General features: G+C 38.7%; 1 protein-coding gene across 1 annotated transcript in view; it reads left to right on the top strand.

Annotated features, from left to right (window-relative positions):
* The window catches only part of RBM48 (RNA binding motif protein 48), a 299,162-nt gene that overhangs the window by 76,322 nt on the left and 210,153 nt on the right, over positions 1-12,687 (top strand). The window contains exon 2 of the mRNA XM_044067674.1: positions 10,971-11,161. Within this exon, the coding sequence (XP_043923609.1) occupies positions 10,971-11,161 (191 nt within the window). The remainder of the gene's footprint in view (positions 1-10,970; positions 11,162-12,687) is intronic.

The following is a 12,687-nucleotide window of genomic DNA, read 5'->3' as shown; positions in this document are numbered from 1 at the left end:
TACAGTATGTTATTCATTAATACTTATCCCTTTTTGACTGCAACTTTTGTTCTAGACTCAACTAAAAACTGTACTAGAGCTGACCTTTTACTTCACACTCTTCCATCCCTTTCTTTTTGCCTGAACTCTGTTGTCAATCCCTGGTATGGACTGCAGACTCTAACCTGCAGTCCAAACTTCTAATTGACCTTGTCCTACTCTGTTGTCCTTCTTTCTATAGGTATTTGCTCTCAATACCTTGCTTTCTGTGCCTTCTTTCTGTTTAATTCCATCTGCCTCTTGACTACTTTCTGTACCCCTACTTGGAGTTATCCCTTTGGTAAAATCTCTTTTTCCATTCGTGTATTGGCTTAGTTCTTGGAATACTTTTTGCTACTTTATGAATATAATGATTCTGTATGGTTGCTGTATTTTTTCCTTAGGGAGCTGCATCCAAAATCCTACTCTCTCTACTTATTTCATGAAGTCCCCCCCCCCCCCACCCCCCGTGTTTAATCATTGTGCCTTTCCACTTTAGAGCAATGCAGAAGGTTATAAATTAAAGCAGTGGTTCCCAAACTTTTTCGATTCTTGGCTCCCTTGCAGAATTCAGGTTTTCCCAAGGTGACCCCTCCCGGCACGCATAAAGTGCATATTATAGGGCTTTGTCAAATCATAAAAAAATCTACCTTTGACTGAACTCTTACATCCAACCCAAATAACATTTCCTGTATTTGCACCCTTTCAAACTCTCTTAGAGATCACCTTCCAAAACTTGTAGGAAGAAAGTCATACCACAAAAAACATAACTACAACTTTTGCACAATTTAAGTAAGTTTAACAGTGACACCTTCATATAACCTAAAACATTATAATTGGCAAATACTAAAATCTCTGCCCCAGGATGAAACTGTCACTGATTTCAATGAAACTTTTCTCACTGTGCTAAACAAAACAACGAGCACCTATCCGATGCAAAACAGTAAAATTTAACTCTGCTCCATGACTATCAAAAGTCACAAAATAACTCATGTGGTTAAGAGATAAAGCTTGGAAGGTCTAGCTTCTAAAGAGAATACAATCCAACCTACAACATTTTCAAGAAGTCAAACTAGGGGCTATAATTGACTCTCCAGCTGACACAGACATCCTCCGAAAGGGTCTCACTGAGACGGATACCTTGTGTCAAAATCATGGCCTCAAGCTAAATGCCAAAAAGTGCATAATCGCCCCCTTTGGAAAAAACAAAGTACCCACAAACTACCACTTAAGTGGTAGTCCCCTAAATATAGAAGACGTAATAAGGGATCTGGGGACCCAAGTAGATAGTAATCTCTCCTTTGATAATCACATTGCCACAGTGGTTATAAAATCCTTCTACGTGGCCCACCTAATCACAAAAGGATTTTCATCCAGATCAAAAGAGGTCATTGTGCCCCTCTACTCATCACTCATCAGACCCATCATATAGAGTACAGTGTCCCATTTGGGATGTACCTTACAAGACACCTGCAACAGCTGGAAAGACCACAGAAGCACCTCACCAAGAGGATCACTGGCCTCAAACAGATGCCCTATGCAGCTCGACTGAAGAAACTCCAGCTGTACTCGGTTGCATACCGCCTACTCAGAGGTGATCTCTGCCGGACATACAAGGCCATGTCCAACCCAGAATTGGTGGACGTGCTCCACCTAAAGAAAACCTTATCCCCTCGAGCCACACGCTCTAAGGATCTAAACTTCACCACAACAATAAACAGGATGTGCTGGAGGGATAGATTCCTGTCCCAGAAACTTTCCATGCTTTGGAACAAGATTCCAATCTACATTAGGCAGAGCTCCTCGCTAACATTCTTCAAGAGAAACCTTGATGAGTGGATGGGAAACAAAGTTTACCCTGGGATCACTTCAGTGGCTCTGCTGAACAGAAGCACAGGGAACTAATCTAAGGGGGCGACGAAAGTCAACACATTCTGGCTAGGCTTATAAATGCCTTCGGGCAGATAGCCTAGTACCTACCTATGAACCTATAAGAACTACAGAATCAAACCAAACTACACATTATAGCTGATAAGAAACCTATTATACTTCTCTTCAAAATACCCACTAAAAGAATCCAAAACTGTTCTGGACCTCCATAAATAAACTATTTAACCCTGGCGGCCCAGCTGAGCTGCCCCCTACCAGTGCAAACCATGTAGATTCCATTACCAGCCAATTCAACACATGCTTCATTGAAAATGCATCCACTCTTACTAGCAGCCACCTATCAGACAAATTTAAAATACCCTTCAACAATCCACACATAAGCTTATCTTCAATTTCAATCCTGCTTCCAATGCCACTATTAAAAATTCTCCCTGAGCTTAAACCCAACACATTAGCCATTAATAACCTCATCACTGAATACCTCTAAATAGCTGCTGATACACTAACTTAGCTTGTCTCAATCTTAATAAATAAGTGAATCCAAGAAAATTATGCAACATATATTTGGAAAAAATACTCTACATGAGGGAGGTATTTCCACTGAATTTCCCACTATCACATCATTGCCATATAGCTATCACCTCATTGTCATACTATCTCTCCTTTATCAAAATAATTGAAAGGTCCACCCAAGCCAACTCCTCATGCTTCTTGCTAACAAGTTCTCTTTTCAGCTTAGCATGGTTTCAGACATCAAAGCACTACTACGTCTCTCCTCAGTTTCAACAACCAATTCAGTCTTCAGACAGAGTCTTGTAAACTAGTATCTTTTCTGTTCTTTGATCTAAGAAATTTAGTACCACCTACCAAGAATCTTTCTCCACAGACTGACTGACTTTACTAAATCTTGATCACACTATGCTACCCTGGTTTCACAGCTATCTGTCAAACGGTAACCAAGCAGTCAAACGGCTCAATGAATGCTTCTCATTCTTGCCAATGTCACTTGGAGTCCTTTGAGACTGCATACTAGGTCCCATCCTCTTTAATATTTCATTAAATTTGCAGATGATGCTATAGTCATCTGCACTGCCTACTTAATAACCCAGCTTCAGGAAAAAAATAAAAAATAAAATGCCTTCTCTTCCACTGAGTCTTGGCTCCAACAATCGTACCTCCTGTTAAGCATTAGAAACTAAGTTCAAGCTTTTCATACCCAAAAATCTCTCGAATACAAACAGTAACTTTTTCATTGTCTCAGCCACCAACACCTCTACTGAAGTAGTCACTCACACAAAGGTACTTGGTGTCACCACTGATGAACAGCTAAAGATCAATCTGCACAGTAAGCTGTCAATAAAATCTATCAAAGGCTTGGCTATACAAAGCAAATAACTACTGATAGTACAAAAAAAATGATAGCCTCAGCTTACCTCCTCCCCTCATTATTATACACTTACTCTCATTCACAGACCTCTAGCATGGTGTCAAAACTAAAATAAGTAACAAAATTACTAGCTTTGCAGCCAGCCATAGAGCGACACCTCTGCTCTTTCTAGCCTTGACACAACTCCACTGGCTTGGACTACCAAACTGTCTATCACCCGAGAGGCTACAGTCCATAATATCACTAATAAAAAAAAACAAAATTGTTCAGCCTTACTAAACATTAGGATTCCCTACTCCCCCACCAGGTCACTATGCTCAATGGATAAACGTCTACTTACTAAAAGAAATGCCCATAACACTGTTGGAAATTCCCTCTACTCCAACTGTGTATCAGAGACTTAGAACCCTTAGACCTACCTCACTTAATAAGCCATGTAGCCTATTTATCTTCAAAACCCAGTTAGAAAAAAAAACATTTTAGTGACACATGGCTATGATCCTGTACATCTCCTGCAGGCTAGTCTCAGTTTACACTCTCTTCCTTCCATTTGTACACCAACTATCCCAGGCTTTATTGAAATATGCAATTATACTTATGTACACTTTCTCATGCTTCATTGCATACTTGAACAATGTGGTGCATGAGTGCGGCTGAAAACAATTTAATTCATTCTTTCATCCATTTTCAACACACACACACACACACACACACACACACACACACACACACACACACACACACACACACACACACACACTTCTCTGTAAGGTTCCTTACTTGCATTGAGTCTTCATTCTTTCTGCCCGTTCCCTCCTCAGGTCTGATTCTTGTTCCCTGAACGTAATCCGTTCTTTGCCGTTCCCGCTTGCATTTGAGCAGCCATGCCCAGCCTGAAATGCGTGAGCTCCTTCCTCAGTTCCGACAGGTTGGCAGTCCTGACGGAGCTGACGTCATCGTGCACGTGATGACGTCGGCTCAAACACCACGAAAATTAAAAAAGAAAAAAAATCATAAATGAAGGGTATTATTTCGCGGCGTCCCTGTGAGGAAGCCGCGGCTCCCCAGGATGCCGTGGTGCACACTTTGGGAACCCCTGAATTAAAGTATTTCTTCAAATCAGGTAATTCTAAACCACCTTATCCTGTGGGGAGAATTAACTTATCCCACTTAACTCTTGCCTTCCTCCCCTCACAAAACAAATTCCTTCAACCCTTTATTAATCACCCACAACTTTTCTGGTTGATAAATTCATGCCTAACCTGTATAGAAAACTAAATGGACTAAAACATTTCTACTGCTTGTATTTTACTCCAGCTTCTTGGTTTCTGTATTATTTTTTGTTTAGTATCTTCCTACATATCCTATGCTGCCATATCATAATTTGTTTTTAATCCATACAACTAAATACTTAATCTTACTATATTCCCATAAATATGGGCATTGCTGTAGCACTGAACTGTCCTTTTCTGGTTTTATTAAGTACAAAATAATAATGATATCCACAAATAAAACTTACTTTTCTTGGTTACCATTCCAGTTATAGCCTTGAATTTGTGAGTCTGTTATTGCCTTTGCTAATGTCTCTAAATATTAAGCAAATAAAGAGAAAAGAGGACATCCCTGCCTGGTCCCACCAATGACAAGTCCCACCATCAGGTACAAAAAATATGTAATTACCACATCAGTAAATCAGTGTAGGCTCTTTCATATCAATCACCATTCCTGCCCTGTTGCCCCCTCTCTTGGGTCTACTTGGTGCTCTCCTTTTTGGAATACAAGTTTCTAGCCTTATTTGTTTATTTTCTGGAGTCTTTGACGTGTAGGCTTTCAGACAGGCTTGGTACCCTGGGAAGGTTTTACAACCTCAGCAAAGTATCTGATAGTATTACTCGAAGAGGTGGCCGAGATGAAACTGCCACCCCAAATCTATTATGGCAAGTATGTGAATTTTGTTTGGACTGGAAGTTTGAACCTTAACTTAAAATACCATTTGTAGTTGATAGAAAAGTAATTCTGATCATCTATATGGTTGACTTCCCCCCTTTCTGTTGTGAGGCTTATATACAAGTGTGTGTGTGTGTGTGTGTGTGTGTGTGTGTGTGTGTGTGTGTGTGTGTGTGTGTGTGTGTGTGTGTGCATCCATGTATATATGTTTATATGAGTGCGCTTATGTGTTTTTATAAATATGCGTGTGTGTGTGTATATATATATATACATATATATATATATATATATATATATATAAAAATATATATATATATATATATATATATATATATATATATATATATATATATATATATACATACACACACACGCCGTATTTCTTCATAAATAAGACCTAACCAGAGAATAAGGCCTAGCATGGTTTTCCAGGGTGGTCATGATATAAGCCCTACCCCAAAAATAAGCCCCAGTTAAGATCATCAACAACATACGACAGACGTGTTGAATTATAAAATAATATTATTGACACCCGTTGACTGAGGTTATCGTACTCTGCTCCCCATTTTCGGACCATTCAGGCACTCAACTTCTACTCTTGGCAGAAAGTTGTAAGATTCTTTCCCTGGGAGTCCTCCACGATTCTTACTGTAACCCTAGTCATCACTCACACTTGATGGTTGAGATCCTTGGCCCATAAACACTGGCAGGTGTACTTTGATCAGTCAAAGTACAGACAACGCTCGTAAAGCATGCTCACTTGATAAGGAATGGCTGTGGTTGTGTCTTTAACTGTCGCCATTTTGTGTTGCCACTCCGGTCTTGTAAGTCTTCAATAAACACCCCCCCCCCCCCGGGCAAGATGAGTGCAAAAAAGAGCTATTCTGTGGAGCACAAGAAAGAATCTGACGGCTTTCTGCAAAGACGAGAAGTTGGATCTCTGAATGGTCCAAAAATGGTGTGCAGTGTATGATAACCTCAGTCAACAGGCCGACGAGGGAAATGCTAAGAAATGCAAATGTGGATCAGGTCGGCAACCATTATTTCCTGAGCTGGAAGACATCATCAGTGAATGGATTGCTAACAGGAGAGAAAAGGCTTTGGTTGTGTGCAGTGCTGATATTTAAGCATTTGCCCTTGCAATGGCACCACAGTTAGAAATATCCCCAGAAGAATTCAAAGCATTACAACATTGGCTGGATGGCTTCCTTCAGCGATATGAACAGTCTCTAAAAAGATCAACAACACTGTTCAAGCTGGAAGATACTGAAGTTATTAAATGTGCCCTTGGGGTTCAAGTCCTTTGTTGATGGCATCGACTTTTCTAAATACCAACTCTCCAACATAATTGCTCTGGATGAAACTGCAGTGTTTATGGGCCAAGGATCTCAAACAACTGATCAGAGGAGTGCCTCGTCAATCTACATTCCCTCCACTGGTTACGAGAGTGCATGTGTTACCTGTATTTTGGCAATTCGTCTAGATGGAAAGAAAAACCCACCTCTAATCATTAGTAAGGGCAAGAAAGATAAGATTGAACATGTTTCAGGCATTTACATTCTTGAAACCGAAAAAGCCTGGTGCACACAAGCAGTTATAAGGAAGTGGGTCTATGTAATACTGCCACTTGTTTTGCAAGGTGGCGAAAAAAGTCTGCTAGTCTGGGATTCATCCAGCACTCACCGTGCTAAAGACATGAAGAAATTCCTTAAATGGAGAAGAATAGATCAAATAATGATTCCCGCAGGAATGAATGCCTATCTCCAGACTCTTGGTATTGCAAGAAACCAGCCATTCAAGGACCATTTGCGCATGGAACTCAATGACTACATTGAAAATAAAATGGAGAAAAATCAGCATGGAAACTTTGTGTAGCCTAGCCTGCAAGAGGTCATGACTTGGGTGAAAAATTCATGGAATAAAATCACTGACAGCTGTGTTGCCAATGCACTATGAGCAGGCTACTTGTACAAGTAGTGCTCATTTAAGGAGAGCTCTATTGCTAGGCATGACAGATTGGGGCCAATGATTCTACAGAAAATGGAGTCGCAAGAAATTCAGGCTGGAATTGGGGGGTTGGAGACTTATGGCAATGTTCCAGAAGAAGATGACTTGACTGTATTTGAATAACTTTTCCATTATCGGGGGAACAGAATGGATTGTTTCTGCTTTCAGTTGTATTCCCCTCCTCCAATACACATGTATTGAGATTTTTCTGCACTGTGAAAGCCAAAGTGTAGATATTCTGAAGTTGAAATGTTTGTTGCACTGTTTATGTAGAATTCTCACACAACTGTTAATGCATTACTTAGAACTATTTCCCAAGAACAGAAAAGTACCAAATATATGTCAATTTTTGTACATGAATAAATGTAGATTGTTGTACGGGGGGTAAATAAGGCATCCCCTGATTAATAAGCCCTAATGCGTATTCTGGCGCTGGAAAGAGTATAAGACCCAGTCTTATTTTCGGGGAAATACAGTAAATATATAATATATTATTGTATAGGAACATTTCCTCATTTGGCTAGAAGACAGTATACAATCTGTGCAATACATTCTGAACTGGGAAGATGTTAACCTATATCTGCATCTAGGCAGCAGCTTAGTGGCATCTTTATACACCATTATGAAGACACTGGAGTATAAAATTGCTGGTTGTTGAGCGAATAGATAAGGTCAGAGGAAAGAAGACCTTTGATTACTTATGTATGCATTTCATTTAAGGACAACAACGGGATTCTGTTATTAAATGCTCAACTTCTCTGTCCTTTTTATCCCTGTTTATTGTCCCTGCCATGACTACACAACAACATAGCATTTAAAAGATTTTAAATTGACTGTTTCTCTCCACTAGAACAGTACCTTGCTGTACTGTGGTGGTTTCACTTTCAAAAAAGTTTTATCCCGCCCTGAAAGTCTCCAATTCATTGATGTCATCAAGGCCACTGAATACAGGTATTTTTCTGGTAATTTCCCTCCCCAAACTGACATCACCATGACCATCCTAAAAACCCACCCATGCTGTGATGTCACAGCTCCCTGGGCCTTTACCCAACCCATACAGAAAGTAAAGGATAAGAACAAATAAACAAACAAACAGTACATGAGTCAAATCTCCTGCTGTGAGCGGTCACTCACAGCAGGAAACCGCTCAAATTACCCTTAGCACTTTGATAGCTAGGGAAGTTAGGTTTGGAGGGGGGTGGGAGATGAGTCAAAGTAGTGCAATTAAGGCTTCTCAAAAGAACTGCAGATTAGCTATTCTGAAAAGAAGCATCAGTAAAAAGCACTTTGAAAGTCGGTTCTGTGGCATTTGTACTGTTTGTGTTTTTAAGTAGTCATTGAATGGCATGAAATGTTACTTACACTGCTGTCTTTCAATCAGTTAGTTTTATGGATGTACAATCAGTGCAGTGACAGGAGATTTAGGAAGAAAGAGGCCTGTGTGATGTAATCTTTTACAGAGGAGCACTGCATTGTAGGATACCTAGAGGCAGACTAAACAGTCAGAATTACTTCAAGATGCCAGACCCTGTGTGGTCAGACTCAGAAATTGTGTATAAAAATATTTACAAACCTATAAATAGTCCCAAAGTGGTGTTAAAAAGTATGAAACTCCAAACTATGATGAAATAAACATGTTTTTTTGAGTCTGTGGGTGTTCACCTTTAAAGTTTAACAGCAGTGGACGGATCCAGGATGAGCCCATTTCAGTCAGCGCCCAGGAGTACATCAGAATTCCAGTCATAAGTATAGAAAACATTTTTCAAAAGACAGTCAAAGTGTAGTTTTAAGACAGACCAATGTTGTATGGTCAGGAGATTCCACTTTTATATACTTGAGAAATGTAAATACATTAACTGTAAATTTATAACATACAAAATAGAAATAACATGTCAGCAATTTATATAGCAAATACTTAAGAATAAATACAAGATAAAATCTGAAGTAAATGAAAGCACTGTAAAAATAATGCATATCTGTGTAATTTTAAGAATATTAATAAATGCCGAGCTAAAGTACTTTAATTGTTCATTGTTAACTGAGCATACCTCTCAACCTCTTAGCTCAGGATATAATTGGGGGGGGGGTGTGTGCAAATTTTAAATATTGCTCTTATAAACTTAGAATCTAGCTAAAATAAGAGGGTTTGTGTTAAAATACATTTCTAAAGGATATGAAATCTGAAACTTATATGTATGTCATTATTTAGTGATTTCATTCCTCAGATTATTCCAGAAATTTGCCACAAAATGACATATTTCATCAGGAGCAGACAGATTTTGAGGCAAAACTCTGGACATTCTGCAAAAATCTGGACTGTTGAGAGGTAACTGAGTTTAGTAAAGTATCTAGTGTACATATTGTGAATTTGGTTCAGTTTGTCCTTTTTACTTTGTGAGATAAATTCAGAATAAAGGACTTGTATGAGAAATTACATTTTCCATGGTTGAGTCTTGGCATTAATTTTACAATGTTTTTACTTATTTTTGATATTTTAAGAACAATAGTAAATCTGATTAGTCATTCTCTGCTGAGTTTAGTAAACCATAGGAAGTGCATGTTGTGAATTTGGTGCAGTTTGTGTTTTCTATTTTGCGAGACAAAATTATTTTGAAAGACTTACTTAGAAGATTTAATTTCTGTTTATTTTGAAGGAGTGCTGTGGGAAATATCATTTCCATCTATATTGCTCACTGAATTACAACTTGAAGCACATACTTTAATGCTCATGAATTAGAACTTGCACATTGTAATTCTAGTAATGTGAACTACAGTTTAGAGAAATATTTTCTCAAAGCAAATCTTTGAAGTTGCATGTTTATGTAGCTATCCTTAGTTATATATGTCATCTATAACATATAGGATAAAATAAACATTTATGATTCAGTGGATCAGTTGTTCTTCCAAAGTCATTCACTTCTATTTTATTTTATTTTTTTATTTTTTTTTGCTTGGTATATACCTGAATATTTTGATTCTGTGACACCAGCTTTTCACAGTGAAATGCTTCCACATATAAGATGTACTGGTGTTGCTGCATTAATGTTTGAACAGAAATTCAATAGGTCAGTATTGTGAAGTTTGCTTTTGTCTACATTCTAAGTTCAGCAAATATAGAAATGGACAAACATATCACAAATGTGTTTTTGCTGTGGTAATAATTTGTGGTGCCAGGCTGGAATGCAACATCTTATGATCTACACTGAAGTGTGCAGTCTCAAAATTCTGATTGAGAAGGTCTGAATACTGACATTCCAGATTGTGGTATCTCAGAGGATTCTGTTTTCTGAGGTACAGAGATCTATGAGTTGGTAAGTATGAGCAGCAGAGGTGTGGGGGTGTAGCCCTTCATTCTCGGTGAGATGGAGGGGAGCGGAGCCCTAAAAAAATAAATTAAATATTACAGTGGTCTTGATTTTCATTCCTTTAATGTAATTACAGTCTTATAAGTCCTTCACAAGTTAGTTGCATTTGTATAAGAAGCCAGTAATTTGCTATGATTCTTACTCTGCAGCAATCCGAGATGTGAAGTTTCTCTCTCTAAGCAAAATAGCACCTTTTAAAAGTATAATAAAAAAAGTTTACAACATAAGTGTTTGTTCATGTCACTGAATTATTCTAAAAAAGGTAATATGCATTAACTTTGTGTCCAAGAGTCCTTGCTGCATGAGAAACAAAAATGCTGAGAAAAGAGGCTTTAAGTAAATTTTATTTGTTTCAGGTTTATACAGTTAATTTGGAATCCCGTTATCTGCTGATACAAGGTGTCCCTGCGGTTGGTGTTATGAAAGAGCTAGTACAGATGTTCGCATTGTATGGGGTTATTGAGGAATACCGTGCCCTTGACGAGTACCCTGCGGAACAATTTACTGAAGTGTACCTTCTTAAATTCCAGAAGCTACAGAGTGCAAGGTAACTTTATTTTGTCGTACTAACATTTTGCATTTATTTTGCTGTTTATACACATTAGGACATGCAGAGCTTATTGTTTTATTACCAGTACTGGGCCTTTGTTAAAGGGAATAGAACTTTAAGTGTTAAAATGCTTCTGATGTGTCTGTTCAGGCTTTAGTCGTGATTAACAGCAAGTAACTTATATGCTTGTTTGTGCATATATTATATTATAATATAATATAATACATAATTAGTGAGGGTACTAGTATTCTTCAAGAAGGTCTATCTCTTACTAAAAAATGGTACTAAAGCCGTGGTCTTAAACCCATTGCTAAGAAATGCACAATTGCACCCTGTGGGAAATCAACCATCCTGGCAATTTATCATGTTGACAATACACCTCTAAGAGTTGACATAGTGGTCAGGGATCTCTGTATGCACGTAAACAGTTGCCTTACCTTCGACCACCATGTGGCCACAGTGGTGAGGAAATCCTTTTATGTTGCGCAACTTATAAGTAAAGTCATTATCCCACTGTACTCTGCCCTTACCTGATCAGTCATAGAGTACAATGCTCCCTTTGGTATCTTCCTTCCAGGCATATGCAGCAACTAGAGCGACCTCAAAGGTTCCTTACAAAACGTATACAAGGCATAACAAATTTGCCTTTTGGACAGCACCTTAAAGCCCTTTCCCTCTACTCAGTCTCCTATAGATTGGTGAGGGGTGATCTATGTGTGGCTTACAGGGCATCCACAAATCCCACACTTATGACGTTCGTACATATTCGTAAGTCAAAGAGAACCAGAAATACAAGGTCTAGAGACCTGAATTTTTTCTGCGACATAAAAAAAAGCATGCTGGAGAGAGATGTTTGTCCCAGAGACTGCCCCTCGTATGGAACAGGCTTCCCATCCATGTGAAGGTGAGCTCGTCTATCACCCTGTTTAAGCACAACCTAGACTGGTGGATGGGGAATACGAAATTTACACTGGGCCTAGCACCCATGTCCTTATGAACAGAGGTAGCTTATAAATGTTTGGCCCTCAATGTCCTTTTAGAATGCAGGACATCATTATACTGTTGGGAAAACTTGGCTAGGCTTAGAAAGACCCCTTGGGTCATTAGCCTAGTAGCAATCTATGAATTCACACAGATAAAGAGCTTCAGTAGCAGAGGTTAGTGAAAGCGTGAATTGTAAATTATTTGCAGTGTGTGTTGCAACGAATATGAATTACAGCAGTCCTATGTATTCCTTTCTGATATTGCAGTATTACCTTAAGTTTGTACTACTGCTTTTAATGCTTGATGTAAACATTTTTAACCTACATTTATTAAGACAAGACATATAACGAAGGCTTTCCACCCCCTGGTAGGTCCATTACTATTGGTGTTGGGAGATTTTTGGAACTAGTTGGAAAGGTAATTCATAAGGTACTTTGTCCTTTTGTAGACATCTTAGATCATTTTTACATCTTGGATCATTTTTAAATCTCTGTCCCCTCCACCGGATGCTTCTTCCGTCCACTTTGCGGTGTGTTCGC

This window comes from Protopterus annectens, chromosome 3.part1 (assembly GCF_019279795.1).
Source record: "Protopterus annectens isolate FY-2018-M chromosome 3.part1, PAN1.0, whole genome shotgun sequence".
Classification (NCBI taxonomy): domain Eukaryota; kingdom Metazoa; phylum Chordata; order Ceratodontiformes; family Protopteridae; genus Protopterus; species Protopterus annectens.
The sequence above is the reverse complement of the archived record's forward strand: the minus strand, read 5'-3'. Positions and strand labels throughout refer to the sequence as shown.